Source organism: Grammomys surdaster, unplaced genomic scaffold, assembly GCF_004785775.1.
Source record: "Grammomys surdaster isolate TR1022 unplaced genomic scaffold, NIH_TR_1.0 97, whole genome shotgun sequence".
Taxonomy (NCBI): Eukaryota; Metazoa; Chordata; class Mammalia; order Rodentia; family Muridae; genus Grammomys; species Grammomys surdaster.
In genome coordinates, this window is record NW_021604576.1 from 10790561 (window position 1) to 10810158 (window position 19598).

Sequence of the window (19598 nt, forward strand, 5' to 3'; positions counted from 1 at the left end):
ACTTGAAAATTTTGGCATAATAGGATGGAAAGCTTCCTAGTTATTTGATAACAGCTTTCAAAATACTTTTCCTAGCTCTGTGTATTTGTGAGGTTGGACAGTCTTTATTCGTTGTGCCCCTACTACGCCCCTACCAGCACCGTACTCTTTCTTTTTGCATGTCATATGTGAGGAGTCTAGGCTCCCAATTAATAAGTATCTTGAGCTAAACAGTAAAAGTTTCAAGGTATTCTTGCTTACAAGAGAGTGGAGATCAAAAGTTTGTGAACTTCTGAGGAATGAAATTTTCAAACAGCAGAAAGCTAAATGAAAAAGAAAAGGGTTAGTTAGTAAAATCATCTCTTCTCATTTGCCCACGTCACTGGGCTTCTTTCCTTTTCTTCATTCCACGGGACCTACTTCTGCTTACCTTCTCAAGATTATGCTTCATTTTTTATCTACCTCAGTTAGACCTCGTGGAACTTAATGCCAACTATTCTGAACAGTGCTCTCAATCTGTGATCTCTCATGCAACCTCAACCTTAACACAGCTCCTTCCTCTGGTTTACCCTCTAGGCGCTGGTAAGGAGGGTTGAATAACTTAAGTGCTGTTTTTTTGTTTTGTTTTTGTTGTTGTTGTTGTTGTTGTTTGTTTTTTATCGAGACAGGGTTTCTCTGTGTAGCCCTGGCTGTCCTGGAACTCACTCTGTAGACCTCTGGCCTCGAACTCAGAAATCCACCTGCCTCTGCCTCCCAAGTTCTAGGATTAAAGGCGTGCGACACCACCACCCTGCTTTGGTGCTATTTTAACTCTAATGTACGCCATTTGAGAGCTCCAAGAGTGATCTGAAAACTTTCCTCAAACTTTCTAATCCATTCTATAGTTACCTCTTGGTTCTTTTATAGCTTCTTACAACCTGCTTACCCTCACACTCCTCACAAGCTCGTTGGGTTTATTATCTCTTTTCTCTTCCTCTTCTTGCTGCCTCACCTCACATTTCTGTTGACCACCACTTGGTTTGTCCCATCGTTAGCCTCTCAACCACATTTTCCTGAGTTCTCCACTAAGAACATTAAGCCAGCTAGCTAGCGGATGTCTCATTAAAAATATTATCTAAGCTGTTAATTGTAGAGGGACATCAATTCATATCATATAGCTGAATTAAGAGATTTCCCTTGTAAGAATTTGGCAGTACTACTTGGTCCTCTTTCCCATAGGAATTTGGAGATTTCCAGTCATATGAATTATGTACCAACCTGTGTAGAAAGCTTTAGCTGATTATAAGCTTCTTGTATAACAGTTTGATGTTTCTTCCCTCTAATGATTTTGCTGAATCATATGCCCTGTAAATAACTACTGATGAATTGTTTTGTTTTTGTTTGTTTTTTAATTCTTCCATTGACCTTCAATTATAAAAGGTAGAACTTAACTCTTTTCACTTCAGGTTTTTGGTTTTTTGCTTGTTTATTTGGTTGGTTTTTGAGACAGGGTTTCTCATGTAGCCCTAGCTGTCCTGGAACTCATTCTGTAGACTAGACAGGCTTCCTATCTCTGCCTCCTAAGTGTGGGGATTAAGGGCAAGCACCACCACTACCTGGCCTTCAGTTGTTTTAATTTTTGTAAGTCTTTATTGGAAATTTAAGAACGAAGGCCTAAGTATAAGATACATGTATAGTGAGAAAGAAAGAAAAAAAATAGTTTTCAAGGTCTGTATTATATAAGACTTGTAATGTTTAAACTATGTTTTCCTTTATTTATAGGCTGTTGGTGTGACTTACAGGACTCTCCAGACATTAACTGATAAATCTGTCATGGTCACAAAGTCCTTAGAATACCTTGGTGAAATATTAAAATACATAAAGCCTTATTTGGGGAAAAAAGTTTCCAGTGCAGGATTGCAGCTGACTTATGGGATAATGGGTATGTATTTCAGACATGTTTTTCCTTAGGCCAAATCACTTAACTCTATGTGCAGGCATAAGAAAGCATAAAATACAGTGGTTTGCTGAAATAATTTGTGGTGGTCCTCATTTTTTGCTATACTTTTATTGATACTAATATTAATATTAGTTATGATAACATTATTAATATTAATTATGATAGCAGAATATATGCCCAAGCTAACTGCTGCAAATAGTCCATTTAAATCACATTGTGAATACCCAGAAACACGAAAACGAACCTTCTGTTGATGTTTACCAACATTTGGCTAGAAGTCAGATCATCAGAAAGCCATCACTTCCTTTGTTGTTTCTGGGGTTCTCTGCATGAAGGGGGGGCCACCGAGGACTAGTATAAACCAGTGATGAGGCTCCGAACCTTATTCCTCACACACTAAGCTTTCTCTTTTCAAAAAGAAATCTTTTTCTACTTGTTCTATAATAATGGGGTTCATATTTCCTTAGGAAGTCAGTAATTTGAATATCTTTGTTGACCAAAACCATGTTGCTAACCAAAAATAGGAAATGAATAAAAGGAAATGAGAAAGATTTCCTTAGAAGTTTTATATAGAATTTAAGTTTTGGGTATTTTTTTTTTAATATTTATTTCTCAATGGTCAAAACCTTGTATCTATTCCCTTTAATCTTGTGAATGTATAAATAAACCTTATTTGGGCTGTCTGAACCCTTTTATCTTTGTTTTGAAAGATAAAGGAGCATGGGAAGCTGTGGAAATGTGGATAACTGAAAGCAGTATTGTAATTCAGATTACTTAATTTTAGAAAAAAAGTTAGTGGAGAGAGATCTACATTCTAATTTTAACTCAAGATTATGATTTATTAGTCTCTAAGAAAGTTTTCTGACATTTCCAGATTTAGTTTTTGCCAAGGTAAGTGTATGACTATAGAAGTATGTCTTTACATTACAGAGTATATGATAGTTGTGTCAAGAATCACAGAATCCCGTGTGGATTAATGACTTGTGGGTTTTGGGCAAGATTTTGCTTATGAGGGCTTTTTTGTTGTTGTTTTGCCTTGAGCCTTTTTTTTTTTTTTTCAAACATGTAGTTCTAGATTCTTTCCATCTGTCTAGGTCTCAAATGTGAGAATGGGTTATGTAAATTGCTCATTTGTTCATTAGAAATTAGAACAGTAGCTTGCTGTTTTCTTTACATAGAAGACTCAGAACAGAATGGAGAGAGAGCAGTTCCTAACTCAGGATACTGCTCTTGTTTTTTTACAAGGCTGCTAGTGGAAGTCATCAAAACTACATTCCAGGTTAAAGAGAGTACCTGGAATTCTAATAATAGTTGAGTAATTTCTGAGAAAGAGGAATCAGTACTTCAACTCCCCTTCAGAATTGTCTTTCTGAGGGAAAGATGGACTGGAGAAAGTTGGTTTGGCTTTGGTTTGGTTTTCTCATTCTTTCTATGTCAAATGTCACTTCTTTGCTCCAGTGTCTTTGTTTATTCTTTCCCATTTGTCTTAATTGAGATTGTACCAGTCTCCCTTTTGTGCCAGTCCCTGTATTCCCACCGGCTTGGTCTTTGCTGTTTCATCCCGTTTGTCCACCTTGGGTTTTTTTTTCCCCCTGCTGTCTAATTTGACTTGTTTCTATGCTAAAATAAATTTTTTAAAGAGTAAGAAAATATTCTGATTAGGAGATAATTGTAACCGAAACTGCTTCTCTTCCTTCTTAGGAGTTCTTGTTAAGTCGTGGGCACAAATCTTTGCCACCTCTAAAGCACAGAAATTACTGTTTCGGATAATAGACTGTTTATTGCTGCCACATACAGTGCTACAGCAGGACAAGGAGTTGCCTGTACCCATGCTGACTGCAATTCAGAAGACTCTTCCTCTGTATCTACAGGTATGCTGACAGCATAGTTTGAAATACAGATTAAAAAGCTAGACATTTTAATCCCCAAAGTACATACTTATATGAGGCACATCCATTGAAAAAGGTTAAATGACTTTGGGGTTATCTTTGAAAACAAAGATAAGAGAGGCAAATTTTTAAGAAGCTTGATGTGGGAAAGAGGGCAAGGAGCTCAAAAGTGTTGAGAAACAGGCTCAATATTTTCTTTTGACATCATAGTTCTGTGGTAACCAGACTGGGTAGAAGAGACCAGAAAGGCAGCACTGGGTGTGAAGGGCAGAATGCCTAGGAGTCAGAGGGCCGCCATTTCCGTGACCCAGAGCAAATTGGGTAGGAAAGGGTTTATTCGGCTTAGTCTTCCACACTGTTACTCATCACTAAAGGAAGTCAGGGCAGCAACTCAAACGGCAGAATCCTGAATGTGAGAGCTGATAAAGGCATGGAAGGATGCTGCTTACTGGCTTGTTTTCTGTGGCTTGCTCAGCCTGCTTTCTTAGAGAACCCAGGACCATTAGCTCAGGATTAGAACCACTCAAAATGGGCTAGGCCCTCCTCATTCATCAGTCACTAATTTAAGAAAATGCCTTACAGGATTGCCTACAGCCAGATTTCAGGGAATCATTTCCTCAAGTAAGGCTCCTTTGTCTGATAACTTTAGCTTGTATCAAGTTGACACACACACAAAACCAGCCAGTGCAGTAAACCAAGACAAAGGAATGAGCTTTCAGAAAAAATCTAGCATACTGGGGAAAGGTAAACGGTTCTGTTGTGGCTGGAAACTCATATAGGAAGAGACTTGTGATAGAGAGCTTTATATTCAATGCCAAAAATCTGGATTTCACCTCACATTTAGGAAATGCTGGTAGATTAGGAGCAGAGAAATGGAAGTTCTATTTGTATTTGAGAAAAATAATCCTGTTGTGGGAGTTAGATTTAAGACCCAGGAGGCAGTGGTTAGTTTATTGAAATACTGGAAAGTTTAAACTCAGGCAGTGAGATTGGAGGCCATGTAGATGTTAGAACCTTTGATGAGCTCTGATTAAGAAAGAATACATGCTGAAATATGGTGGAAAAACAGAAGTGAATGCTTCCTAGACTAGACCTGTAGAATCTAGAATGTGGTGCTGGTAACTAAACCGAGGATTCTAGAGAAGCAGCAGTGAGATAAAAGTTGTACGGATTTTGTTGTGTTGTTGGGTTTTTTGTTTGTTTTGCTTTGGTTTTTTGCACTAGACATGGCGGCACGTATTGGTAGTACCAGGACCCATGAGTTCTGGGTCAGGCTGGAATACATAGAGAAAAAGTTGGCTTTTTAGGAGCTTTAGTTTGAAATGATGTGGAATGTGTAAATAATGACGTCCCATGGGCAGTCTGAAATACTGATCTTTTTCATTAGTGTGCAGTACTGAAAGTTAGACCTTTCTAAATTTTGAGGCTCCCCAAAGAAGCCAATGTGAAAGGGGCAGGTTTTGATTAGTTAACATGCAGTCTCTTCCATGGTGGATTTTTTTTTTAAAGCAAAGTTTTGAGAGTTCTGAGAAGTTTTAAGCTGACTCTAGCTAAGTGTATATGATGGGATTTAAGTCAAAGTTTACTGTGTCATCAGGCAGATGGGCTGGAAGTCAGTCAGTCATGTGGAGGAACAGATATGTGTGTGGAATAGAGTTGTGAGTACCAGAAAAGTCTGGGTGTTTGTCCTATGTGGTCCTCTTAAGCATACGTTACTTGTAAGACTTAGTAAATGTTTCTTAGTAATAAATTGAGACTGTTGTGGAATTACAAACTTGACAGAACTGTCAGGAAACCGATCTTTAGTTGTTAAATGTCCTCTGTCCTCTTTGGGTCTGTGGGATCCATCACATTTTCTTGCTGTGCATGTTCCTAAAACACAGCACACAAGAGACCGGGTGAGTGCGTGCCACTGGGGTTTATTTCATTGTGCTCTTGCCACTATTTCAACAGTTCTGCACCGTTTTCACTACAAATGAACTTTTAGAGTTTGTTACGGATAAGCATTCAATTATGACTGCAGTCCTAACAAACATGCAGAAAAGTCTTTGTTTTCCCAAGGGAATGGATTTAATCATTTCTAAGTATTAAATACTGTTATATATAAGTTTGCTCACTTTCATGCACATGGAAGGATTTTATCTGTACACATGCAGCAAGATACTGTGAGTTCCTTTGACTTCTTTTAAGCTCTTAATTTCTCCAAACCTCAGTTTCCTTGACTGTAGGATGGAAGTGTAATATTAACTCCTTTATTCTGCAAATTGAAATGAAATAATGAATATAAAGCACTTGGTACAATGTCACATAGAAAACTTCTAAGTCCAAGTATCTGCATCCCTCTCCCATTACAAGTTGTTAAGACAAATGATTCTATTTCATTATATGATCAATATATTTTCTTTTAGCTTAAATGTTATGTTCTTAGCCAAAATGACTGAATGGTAACTAACTCCCTTCCACCTGTCTGCCTTTGTGGGATTGGCAGTCCAAACTCTGTGGGATGGGCCTTTACTCTTTTATCTTTCTTTTTGATAACAAACTGAGTTTTGATTTTAAATACTTTAAAAAAGACTGATGACACATGTATTTTGTAATTCAGTAATGGCCTGGGTATGTAGTTGATGGTCATGGTAGTCAAGTATTTTTGCAGGAGGAAGAGAGGAAGAAACACATTCCCTATCTCTTCCTGTATGTTTACCTTACTTCCTTTGATCATGCTCCTAGAATATGTATGCTTGGTTAGATTCCACACTGTATGTATTATCCAAAGTCATCTCAAGAAGGGCCATGTGTGTCTGACTTATTCATGACGCCAGAAGTCCTACTGACAGTGAGAAGGTGCAATTTTTACCATGAATGCTGGAGAACATGTTAGTAAATTCCTAAACATTATTTGAAACTTTGCCTTTTAGCTTTTTTTTTGTTGTTGTTGTTATTTTCCCTTGTACAGGGTATATGTATTGTGTGCTGCCAGTCTCAAAATCCAAATGCCTACTTGAATCAGTTGCTAAGGAATGTCATTGAACAGTATATAGGGCGGTTTCTCCCAGCCTCGCCCTGTGTTTTGGATCTTGGACAACATCCTGTTCTGTTGGCACTGAGAAATCCTGCCTCTGTTCCATCAACGATGCCTCTAAGGAAGCACATTGTCCATGCCATAAGGTACATATAACATATAATTATTGCAAAGAGGTATATGTAGAACTTATTAATATCATCAAAAAATAGTTCAAATAATTCAAAGTATCAAAGTTTGTTTCTTATTTCTGTCTAGTAGTATTCTGCAGCATAACTATAAAACTATTTGCTCATTTTCCTACTGAAGACATATTCCCTCTTCCTAATTAATTTTATCTTATTCTTTCTAGGAAGAACATTTATATAAAGTTAACATAACATTTATATAAAGTCTTTATGTGAACATGCATTATCATTTCTCTGAGAGAATGATAGGAGAGTGACTGTTGGTAATTGTGACAGCTACATAGTTAAAGATCTACCAGAATGTTTGATAGCTCCTGTGTGTTTTAGATTAAAATTTTTTTTTGTTAAATTTATATTTGCTTTTAAGATTATGTCAGTTTTCACAATTTGTCTGTTACTTTCCTTATATACATCCCTAAAGATATGTTTATATGGGCTGAAGCAACAGCCTAGTAGTTAAGAGTACTGGCTACTCTTCCAGTGGACCTGGGTTCAATTCCCAGCACCCATATGGCAGCTCACAGCTGTCTATAACTCCAGTTTCAGGGAATTTGCCACCCTTATACACACATGCGGGCAAAACAGCAGTGTGCATGAGATCAAAATAAAAATTTTAGAAAGAAAAAGAAAAAAGTTACTTAAAGATATATTTGTATTATTTTCATTACAATATAGTATGTAGCAATTACTTTATGAATGATAACTGAAACCATGAATGCTGATAAGCAATAAAAAGTCTTTTGTTATTAGTTTACTGATTATCTTAATTGTTTTATTTCCTGTCTTGTATTAACACTTCCTGTAAAATATCTATCAAGTGTGGCCTTATCAACCCTGAAGACAGGCCAGTTCCCTCTCCTTGTGAGCCCTGAGCACTGGGTCTCTACCAGAATGTTAATGTTGACACAAGCAATATGGAGACAGGGACACCAGAAGCTCACTGTAGACCAAGCTGTCACTTCCTTCTCACTAAGCTCAAATAACCACAGGAAGGCCAGCTTAACAGCAATGGACTAATCTGAGTCCTGACTGTTACCATTCCTCATGAAGATCACTTGAGTTATGTAGGTCTAAGGTTGGTTATGTGGCATAGCTTCCATTTTGTGGTATTTCAACAAATACATACTTTAGGCATGATTTTTCCCTCTTTGTAGACTAGGCCTTCCTCTATACTGTCACTTGTAGAATACCTGATAAGGCAGTTTAGTGTCCTATGCATGTTGGCATCAGGCCACAGGACCTTGTTTTGTGTAAAAAATAGTGAAAAAGAGCACATGATTAGACAATTCACGGCTCCATGGTATTCTCCAATTCCTCAGCATTGAACATGTATGCTCCTTTCTTGGCAGTTACTAAAACATAAGACTGTCTTCAGTCTTACTGTCTGTGACATGATGTCACAATATGCAATTCCCAACTACGTAACTTGGTGTAGAGATTGATTCTTCTCAGTTAGCCTCTACTGAGAAGATAGGAAGAATATTTCTAGAATATGGACGATATCTGGGGGAATGTTTTCTTGATTTTGGATCTTTGAACTGACAAGAAAGGTATAGCCTCTCATCAGCTATGGCTCGGGTGTAAGACACACAGGAGTATGTGTCATTCCAACTGAAATAATGCAGGGGTGAGTGGCTTTATAACATTCAGTCCCCCATCTTTACTTCATTTTTCATCAATTACAATTTAGCTTTTTAAAGATTTATTTATTTTATGTCACATATTTATAAGTGTTTGGCCTGCATGAATAGTATTGTACCACTTACATGCCTGGTACCTATAGAAGCTAAAAGAAGGTATCATATGCCCTACAACTGGAGTTTTGGATAGTTGTGTGCTGTCACTGGAGCACAGGGAACCCTACTCAGTTCCTGTGCAGCAGGAACAGGTACTCTTACCTGCTAAGCCATCTCTCTAGCATTAACATCTTAAGATTGTTTCTGTTTGTTTATTTTTTTAAACCATCCTTTTTATCCTTTAACCAAAACATTACAATAGTCAGTGATAGAAATTATCTTCCCTTTGTCTTAATGCAATATTTAACATTATACTATTTTTTAAACTTTTGAGATTCTAGGTAATATAGATTAATGGTATCTAGTATTAAGTTTCTGTGCTTAAATGCTATAACTGCTTTCTCTCGTTTTGTCTCTATCTGTTTTTCTCTGTCTCTCTTTGCTCTCTGTCTATCTTGGGGGGAGCAGGATTTCCTCTTCATGGGAAGGCCAGAGGACAAACAAAGAGGTCATGTTTTGGTGTCATCTTTCTTTCTTTGAGACACAGTGTCCCACTGGCTTAGATTGCCCAGGAGGCTGGGTTGGTAGTCCACCCCAGACATCAGCCTGGCTCTCCCTCTGTAGTAATGACATTACAGTACAAACAGTTATGCCTGAGTTTTTATTTCCGTTTTGGGGATTGAACTCAGACCCTTGTGATTATAATGCAAGTGTGTACTTCACTGACTGAGCCACCTCCCCATCCTTGACTTAATCTTTTTAATGATCAGATGTAAACATAGAATTGTTTCTCTTATATTCCTAGAATCATGTAACTCGGAAGCTTCATAGTTTGTTGTTTTCACATTTCTCTTAGCACACTACATTATGGTCTCATCACTGTATCTAGCTTTTGTTCTTATAAAAAAGAAAACCCTCTTCTCTCTTTTTGTTTTCTTGTTTTTTTTTTAATGGTATGTTTGCTTTTGTTTGTGTGTTTTGTTTGTTTTTTGTTTTCTTTTTTAGTACAGGTTCTCAGTGTCCCCTTGCCTGGCCTGGAACTCACAAAGATACACTAGTGTCTGCCTCCCAACTACTAGGATTAAAGGTGTGCACCACCAAGGCCAGCCAGATTAATTTTGACACTTCTCTGCTCTCCACTGTGCATGGTCTCCTTTTTGCTGTGTAATGTGATCTACTCTAGCTACCCAACGTTTGTCAGTTATCTTTTCTGGTAATACTGCCCCTGTCCTCCACGTGTCCCACAAACGCATGACCATGTTTGGTTATCGCTCTTCAAGATGCTTTATACTTCCCTGCATTAAAGCGTTGTCCCTGCCAGTCTCTTCATTAAAAAGCCATTCCTCTGGGCTCAATCCTGTTTGTTTTTTTTAGAAACCTGCACCTAGTACCACAGGGTGGCATATGTCTTGCATGACTCAGTTTTCAGATTCTGAATAATTTTTTTGCCTCATTTAGATCTTTATTGCCAGCAAGATTATAGTAATCTGTTACAGTGTTTGAAACATTGCCTGGTTTTAATTTTAGATTCCATCACAAATGGGGAGGTGAATTCAAATCCCTGTCAGCAAGTTAAGCCCCTTGCTTCATTTGCCAGCTAGATTCTCAGCTTTCTGTTGTACTGCATGTCTAGCTAAGGATGGGTTTATTTATTCTTCTTTCCACGGTAGGTTCTAGTTGACTAGAAACGTGTGTGTGTTTGGTTTTGTTTTCAACATTTAGCATAAATGGAGGTGGGCTCCTATGGCTGCTCTAGTCTGCATTTCTCTACTATATGATCTGTTTGAGTTAGGCTCCTAGCTCAGAATTTCTGATGATTTTGTCCTTATATTTGTCAAAGCACTACTTACATGTATTAAAGTTGCCTTTTTTCTTTTCTTTTTTTTTTTTGTTTTTTTGTTTTTGGTGTGGTCGTATCTAAGTTCTACACTAGATAATGAATCTGTGGTTTGTTCTTTTCCACTTAATTGTATATGTTTATTTTTAATTTGCTTCTGGTATCTAGTATGTGGCAAGTAAATGTTTATTGTGGGGCATTAGTAATTCAACAGTGCACAGAACAAAACAAATGCTGCCTCAGAGAGTGGCTGTATCTAGGATTGTAAAATTTGTGAGAGTTACTGTGAGTGGACCAAGAGTGATTCTGAAGTATAGTTCCTGAGATAAGTTTATAAGCCCTAGAGTTTACTGTGTCTCCTTATGTATACTATTAGTTCTCACATATGTGTGTGAGATTTGGACTGAGTAGTATCTGTGTTTGGGAATGGACCTCCATGAGAGGAAGCTTGCCTACCTTGTACAAGGTGCTAAGCTCGTCAGCAAGATTAAAAATGTATTGGGGCAAGGGTTAAATGATGTTTGACCAACTCTCATAGCTGGTAGATTTTTTTCAAAAGAAACTCAACACTTGTCACGCTTGTTCATTTTCTGACCAGTGACCAGAACTAGTTCTAAGCAGTTAAGTGGGAAGCTGAGTCAAGGAGGGTGTTATTCTTACAACCTCTCTTGATTTTAATGTTACAGTTTACTGTACCCTGAGAGATGATATTCAATCTGAAGTTAGTTCTCTAAATTCCTACTGGAAGAAAGATAAAGCTAGAACTGGAAGGTAATTCCTAGTATAGTCCGTTTATTTATTTAGAAACATAAGACCCCTCCTAAATTCTAAATAAATAAATGTGAGGGGAGATTTATTTATGCAAATTTGACATTAGAGGAAATGTTGATTCCTGGCAAAGCTGATAAGGGATATGAGACATCCATGGGAACAGAAGAAAACAAGTTAGCAGTTAGGTTTGGTAAATTCATCTTAAAGCTAAGTTGCTTTAAGTTTTCTTTATATCTCTACTAGCTTTCAGAGCACACAACACACCAAAATGGACTTTGCAATTAACTTAATAGACTATGTACATTGTTTTTAAAAAATATACTTTATTTAAGGGATAGATTTTTATAGTAACTTTAACACACATGGCATTGATTCTACTCAATAGAGCTTTAAATAGAAGAAAAATAAATAAAGTTTGCTTCTTCTCAGGAAATCCTACCTTGAGTTTAAAGGGTCATCACCCCCTCCTCGGTTAGCATCCGTATTGGCCTTCATCCTCCAATTCTTCAAGGACACTGAAATGGGTGTTTGTGACCTTGAACTACTCCTTCCTGGCATCATGAAGTGTTTGGTGTTGGTAAATGAACCCCAAGGTTAGTTTCATCAGCCTTGATTTTTGTCAGCATTTTCTGTGAACAAGCTAAGGAACTATTTTTTCCCATGGATTAAATTGATAGCTATTAAAGGTACAGGGTTGTTTTCCATCCTTTTGTATGTGTCATGGCTAAAGAATCAAATAGTGGCAGTAGCTGGGGTGACGGGGAAAGGAATCAGAATTGGACACAGTTCAGCCTATTTTATTTAGAGTTCTGTTTTGTTTTCCCCACTCTTCCTGAGGCAAGTAGTTTATGGGGTATTTCCTTTGATTAGACTTTTTAGCATCTCAATAAAATAAAATAAAAGTCTGTGCAGGCTTACTGTGATATCACATAAGACTTGTCAAGTATCAGGTGGCAGACGGTCAGTCTCTTGCCTTTCCTTGTCTACTAGAATGTCCAAGCTGTTTGGGAAAACCCTGGGCAAACCCTTTGGTTCCAATCCGTGTTCTCTTAGTCTCATCAGCCTTAATTTACATGATCACTCTAAAGTGTGATCTCTAGTCCGTCCATCCCCCACCTCCCACGCCCCCACCCCCACATGCTTTTAATAAGCTTACCGAGAATGCAGAACAGGAATCATAGTTCTGTCTTGATAAGCAGTTTGGCCAGTTAGGCCCTTGTTTTTGTGAAGAGGGCATGTGTGTTTTGTTACAATGTGATTGTCCTTTAACTGCTAAGTTTGCAGGGACTCAGAGGGACATGAGGGCTGTCCCCAAAATGGTGGTGGAAAGCTCAAATATACGTCATGTGTTCTGTCTTTTCTCAAAAATGTTAACAAGTTTTTAAATATACATTTGTTTCAGTGTTTATAGTATTCCTGTCTGTTCTTAGTCTGCGTCAGGAAAGAGTGGTCTGTTTATGTTTCCCTATTGTGCTGTCACTTGGGAGGAGGACATGCCCTCTGGTGGCTCCCGAGAGAACCTGGCTCTTAAGAACCACTGCCCTTGTTGAAGTTTAACACGTTGAGGTACATGAAAGCCTTGTACCTCTTCATTCAAGGTTTGCTTCCTCAGAGCAGACAATGCTGCAGTCGTATAGCCATGGTTTTGTTTCCTGTGGTGTCACCCACTACATGTTATCCACCATGGGCCAACTGTTAACACTAAAAGGAAAATTCTGGAAGTAATGATTCGTAAGTTTTAAATTATATGCTATTTGAATAGCTTCATCCAGATTGGATTCCACCAGCTCTCAGAAGTAGATAAGCTTCCTTACCTAGGGGAAAGCAGATGATATCTACAGTGTAGGCTTTCTTACTGAGATAACAAGAGTGGTATGGACCTGACTCTGGCAATCTTTGCACAGCTCTGACAAGACTAAAAACCGCTTCACTATGTGTGAGACAGCTACTTCCACACTGAGTCATGTAAACTGCAACAGTTTAGAGACACATTTGATGGGCCCAAAACAAGAGTTGTATAGCATTAAGCACATGCTAATCTTCCCTGTACTTGTTTCCAATCTTCTGCATGTGGTAGTGCACACCTTTAGGCCTAGCACTCTGCCTAGCTGGCAGAGGCAGGCCAGCTTGCTCTACAAAGTGAGTTCCAGAACAGCAAGGGCTACACAGAAAAACCCTGTCTTGAAAGAAAAAAGAGCATGCTAAGTTTTCCACACACTTTGCTCAGGTTTTCTATTAATGCAGCGTAGAGTGCTTCCTATTGCCTTCACAAGTAACCAAGTACGGAAGGTTTGCTTGCCTCTGTTTTGTAAGCTTCAGACTGTAATTGGCTGACCTCCTCCGATTTAAGGTGAGACAGTGATCATGAGGGACACACATGGAGGCATCATGCTAACTTGTCACACTGGAAACAGTGGAAGAAAAGGAATAAAGGAGGCAGGCTCTCCTCTGCACCGAGCGGTGTCCACCAGCATTTAACACATAAGCCTGTGGCACATTTAAGATCCAAATTGCAGCAGTATTTTTGCACTGTATGTATAGGCACACCGTTTTAAAGAATTACCTTAAATGAATAATACAAATGTTTGGCCAATTTAAAGCAAAGGTATGTTGGTTGGTCTAGTTTGCTACTTAAAGGTTTATAAGGGATGAAAGGTATGCTCCTATGAATTTAAAAATAAAATCAATATGTTTGCAAATCTATGTCTTTAAAAAGGCTCCCTTTTGTCTGTATGTATCTGTTTGTAAGATAGGGTGGAATGGGTTTTTGAATATGGATACCTTTCTAAAGGGGAAACGTCTTTATATGCATTATTTCAGCTTTGAGACTCAAAATAGATTTTTAAACTTTTTAGGTATTCTTCAGAACAAACAAACTTAAAACTATTTCATTTGAAAACTTAAAAAAAGCATGCACATACTTGAAGAAAACAACATATTTTTCTAAATCAAGAATGTTAAAAATGAAGAGCCAGATGGTCAGTTCAGACACATTGTGTAATCCTATCATTTTCTCCTAGTTAAAAAGCTGGCCACAGAGAACCTGCAGTGCTTGGTAAAAACCTGCCAAGTGGGGTCAGAAGGAGGACCTGCCACCCAGCTGACTTCTCTGTTTAGGTAACTGGAACACATGCCAACTGGCAAGGAGAGGGTTGCCAGCCATTTGACAGCCAACATGCTTTTTAAATAACTAATTATCCAAAACATAATGTGTTACTACTTGTTTACAGTGTTTCAATTATAGTATTTGGGGCAGTGGTTTTGTTACATTGTGTTGCTTTGTTGAAAAAGTAAAAGTACCAAGGAAAAAGGTAAGCTAACTGACTTGAAATTCCTTGTGTCTTCAGTGAAAAAGAATCTTGAATGTGGTTAAGAAGAAAAAAAAACAGAAGCAAATATAAGTTCAGACAACAGGTACACAGGCCTTTGGAGCTTGCTTCCCTGCTCCTGGGGATGCTGTGTAAAATGCCCGTCCCTGGTCCTCCAACTTGCTGTTGCAGAAAGCTCCTTAGGTTTGATTGGAGTCTTCTTTTAGGGCAGAGTCTTTGTGCCAGTTCTACTGAGGGCTCTGCCACCTAGCTTTTGTGCACTGTCACATATCCCTGTCCTGGCACTACATGACACATGATTTGAGGTGTTTCTTTTATTCTGCATTGCATATTTGATTCCTGGTCTTTTCCCTCTTGTCTCATAATTAGTGCTTGTCTGCTGTTCCCAGTTCATTTCAGTTATGATCACTTTATGCTAGAACATTCATGAAAATTCCAACACCATGGGAGGAAAGAAAAGGTCAAATCTTTGTTATATATAATTTACTAAGCTAGTTGGCTTTTATTATACTGATTGAGGAATGTAAAAATTTTAGAGGTAATTTTTTTTATTTATAAAGATTTTGTACTTAGTAAGATTTTTTGTTCACTTAAAACATGTAAAAAATATGAGTAACTTTTCATAATTATAATTGTATTGACTAATATAGACATGTGATAGACTAAAAAAATGACTAGGAAACATGACCTTGTTTACTGCCTTTAAAGTTACATTTTTTTTTTGAGCCACCTGATTCACTCTCCAATCACTTTTTCTTTTTCTTCTTCTTTTTGTTCTCTACGTGTCCACAAGCTGGGCATGCTGGTGATACAAACCTGTAATCCCAACATTCTGGGTGACTGAGACCAGTGGAGAATGTTGAAGGGGAAGCCAGACTATGCAAGGCTATCCTCTTTACCCTACCTCCAGTAGTTAAGCAAACAAATGAGAAGGCCGGGTCTCTCAGTCCTTATCAAGTAATGATCCTTGTTGTGTTCAGGTTAGAAGTGATTATAATGTATACAAATGGCCTAAGGAATTGCCTCAAATTGATTCTTAAATTGACTGTTTTGCTTTCAGGCAGTTCATTCAGGACTATGGTATGCAATACAGTTATCAAGTATATAGCATCCTAGAGACAGTGGCAACGCTGAGTCAGCATGTTGTTATCCAATTGATTCCTACCCTCACTCAGTCTCTGAAGGATTCAGAGCTCAAATGGGGCCTTGGCAGAAATATTGCACAGAGGTATGTTTGATAATTATACTATTTTGTGTACCGTATAATGCATGTTTTATCTTTTTATTAAAATGCTTTATTGTCCATTTAGGAAAATGGGATATTTTCTTTTGAGATGAAAAACACTTTAAGGCTGTGACTGTTGTCAGTTTTGTCATGCTTGCATGAGTAGACAGTAGTGTGCTTAGCAGGGGGTCACACGTCATTACCATGTTCCTGCTGACATGGCCACCTCAAAGCTGCACACCTCGGTGGTGCTTATCTTTTCAAAGCACAGTGTCCTTAGGTAGAGCTGGATTTCGAAGCCTCAGGTGACTTGTCATATAAAACCCATACTGATAGATCATAACTGCCCAGCTGTGTCCAGTGTATCTAGTGAGTAAGGCAGATGAGCCAGATAGTCTGAATTTGGCGACATATACATAGTTAGGGTATTCTATTTTGTTTTATAAGCTTATAAACCAACCAAAAATAGTGCTGGCTATTTAGATAAATGCATCATTCTTAAGAATAAACCTGTGTGGTTCCTGAAGACATTATTTTAGAGGAGTCAGTACTGAAACCATTAGTATGCCCTAAGTTACAGAATGGAATACTTTGTTCATGTTGCATATTTGACCAAAAGCAACATGGATGAAAGGGTTTATCCTGCTTAGTCTTCCAGGTAGTACTAAGTCATTGAGGGAAGTCAGGGCAGGAACTCAAACAATGCAGGAAACCCCAGAGGCTGGAGCTGATGCAGAGGACATGGAAGGGTGTTGCTAACTAACTGGCTTGCTCCCCGTGGCTTGCTTAGTTTGTTTTCTTATAGAACCCAGTACTACCAGCCTAGGGATGACCTCACCCACAGTGGGCTGTGCCCTCCCAAATCGGTCACTAGTTTATAAAATTCCTTACAAGCTTGCCTACTGCTGGATCTTATAGAGGCATTTTCTCAATGGTGGCTCTCCCCTCTCAGATGACATATATTCCATTTTCAGCTGAAAAAATTTTTACTATGGTATTCTATGTCAGTTTTCTGAGAGACATCCTAAATTGATTATAACATCAGCTAACTAGCAGAGTCCATCTTTGCAGCACAGTAAATGAAAACTTCTAAAAGGAAACTTAGAAAGCTCATGTCTTGCCACAGTGGCATATCTCTTCTGTAGGGAACTTGGCTGGCCTCTGACTATTTTCTACAGAGAAAAGATTAGATCGCTTCAAATCACAGCCTTAAAGAAATAGTGCCTTCTTCATACCATAAAACATGCTCTGGCAAAAGCTGCTAGCATCTAGCTTCTGAGAACTTTCCATGAAGAGGCTGGAGTTTCCCCGTGAACTCTGCCCACTGGACTACTGCGACAGCATTTGCTCGTGTGCTGCTTGCAGTGGTAAGTATTTATGGAGTCCACTCTATGCTCCCAGCAGGTGTGCGCGGCTCTGCACCCACCCAAGTGCTCTGGATTCACCAGACACACACAGGCAACCTTTATATTTTACTATGGCTTAGCCAGCTCAATGGCTGGGCATTTCCAAACCTCCCTGTGACTAGCACACACTCCCCTCTGGTATTGCTGAGTTAACACTTTCTAAATCTGTATGTTATTATTGCTGCTCCGTTCCTTCTGAGTAGCCCTCTCATGGGGCCGCTTTCCCTTCGCACCCACAGCTACTCTTTGTGGCCACAAATGTTCACAAAAGTTCTCAAAAAGATTCAGAATCTCACAGGTATTTAGACTAATGAAAGAACTCCTAGTCAGAATACTTGTTAAAGCATCTCAAATAATGGACATGTTAATGAACCATAAAATTTGGTCACTGTAGACCCTGCCTCAGCCTTCTGACCAGTCTTGGCCTCTTGGAGTCAGGCCAAAAACAATGTCAAATACTAGGAAGTACTACAGATGATTAGAAATACCATTTTATTTTCAAACTATTAAAGATAAGGAGAAGGTAAAGAGAAAAATAAGGCATATGCTGGTGTTGTGACACTGAGCTGTCCTGGGGTAATGCTTATATTCCATAATTTTGTTGGCGAATCATGTCCCTATTGTAATCATGCCGTCATTATCTTTAGGCAGTGTGCTGTGAGTACAGTTGCTATGGATGGGAACTATATCTTTCAGATGGTTAATGAATGCTTGCGTCATTTAACTGTAATTTTGTACTTATAAATTACACTAAAATTGCTGCATGAATCCTAACACCTGACTTTACTTATTAGATACGTGAAGCATTATTTTATAAATACATAAGTGAATTTCTTTTTCCCCCCTCTTAAACAGGGAAGCATATAGCAAACTTTTATGCCGCCTAGGACAGGTGGGACAGGATGAGAAGCAGAGACTGGAAAGTGACAAACTGTGATGCTGCTGCGTGGTTCTTCCTTTCTGTGATGTCTCTGTCTAAAGCTGCTTTGTGCCACCCCAGCTGGTACTGTAATTACTAGTGTAATGTTGTATCAAAAATAATTTCCTTCTGCCTGCATGTATGAAATAAATAAACATATATATATGGAGTGAAGGCTAGTTAGTAACTGTATAATAGGATACTAGGAACTCTGTAAAACTCTGCTCTATCTTGAAGAGATTTTTAACTAATTAAAGACTTTTTGAACCAAAACAGCTCTCTGTGAATATTTATTACCCACTGTGGACTGGTAACCTGCTTAGTGACTAATTTGCTTTTATTACTTTTGTATCTTTATAATTTTTCTGTTCATGCCTTTTTTCCCCCAAATTACCTTACTGGCCTGTTCTGTTGTACTGTTTGAAGGAAACTAAGTATTAGGATGTGGGGCTGTATATTTGTTTTCTTTGTTATAAAGCAAGTAAAAACTTTACAAAAACTGTAAGTAGTAAATAAATGTGTGCTTAGCTCTTAGGAATCACACAGATTATGACTGAAGGATTTTATGTTTTAAAAGTATCACAACACTACTTATGAGTATATTCTATAGATTGCTAGATTTTTTTTCTCTATTCATCTTCCAGAATTGTCATTAGCAGGCTTATGAAGGGAAAGGAAATACAGAGCCTTTAATGAAATAATTAGTATTCTGACAACATCTCAAGGCTACTGGTAAAGACAGTCTGACAAGTCCACTGGTCTATCTCCTTGCTGTTATAACTTAGTGTGTCACAGAAGCTGCGTACTTCACCTGCTAGGCTTTGTCCTTTGTTCTCTCCTCTGTTTAATTAGGCACTTCGCCTGCTGGACCCTTCTGGGGTGCACATCACTAAATACAAGAAGTTCCAATAGGAATTCTCAAACCAGGGGTTTATCTACCTGCTCTTCATGGACAAAAAGGATCAGTCATCTTTTTAATTTCACAATGATATAGGAATCCATGAGGTAATATATGTAAAAAATGTCTGAGTTGATTAGTTTACTGACAGGATGGCTCTGATATTCATAACAGTATAAGGAGAGAGTGTGGGGTGGTTTGAATGACAGTACCTGCTATAGGCTCATGTATTTGAGTGCTTGCTCCCCGACTGGGAAGTCTAGGAGGTAGAGCCTTGACAGAAAAAATGTATCACTGGAAGTGAGCTTGGGAGTATAAAGATTTGCGGTACTTCAGTAAAAGTTCTCTGCATCCTGCTCACAGTTCAAGATGTGGTCTCTCAGTTCCTGCCTCTGTGGCCATGCCTTCCCATCATGGACTTATCCCTCTGAACCGTAAGCCAAAATAAACTCTCTCTTTCTTA

The 19598-nt window shown here is 38.4% G+C and overlaps 1 protein-coding gene across 1 annotated transcript in view; it reads left to right on the plus strand.

Moving 5' to 3' along the window:
* Positions 1 to 18510, plus strand: part of Mms22l (MMS22 like, DNA repair protein) — a 109011-nt gene extending 90501 nt beyond the window's left edge. Inside the window, exons 18-24 of the mRNA XM_028780643.1 lie at positions 1741 to 1900; positions 3620 to 3789; positions 6761 to 6972; positions 11788 to 11951; positions 14379 to 14475; positions 15748 to 15915; positions 18174 to 18510. Coding sequence (XP_028636476.1) covers positions 1741 to 1900; positions 3620 to 3789; positions 6761 to 6972; positions 11788 to 11951; positions 14379 to 14475; positions 15748 to 15915; positions 18174 to 18255 — 1053 coding nt within the window. The 3' untranslated portion in view covers positions 18256 to 18510. The remainder of the gene's footprint in view (positions 1 to 1740; positions 1901 to 3619; positions 3790 to 6760; positions 6973 to 11787; positions 11952 to 14378; positions 14476 to 15747; positions 15916 to 18173) is intronic.
* The last annotated feature ends 1088 nt before the right edge of the window (positions 18511 to 19598 follow it).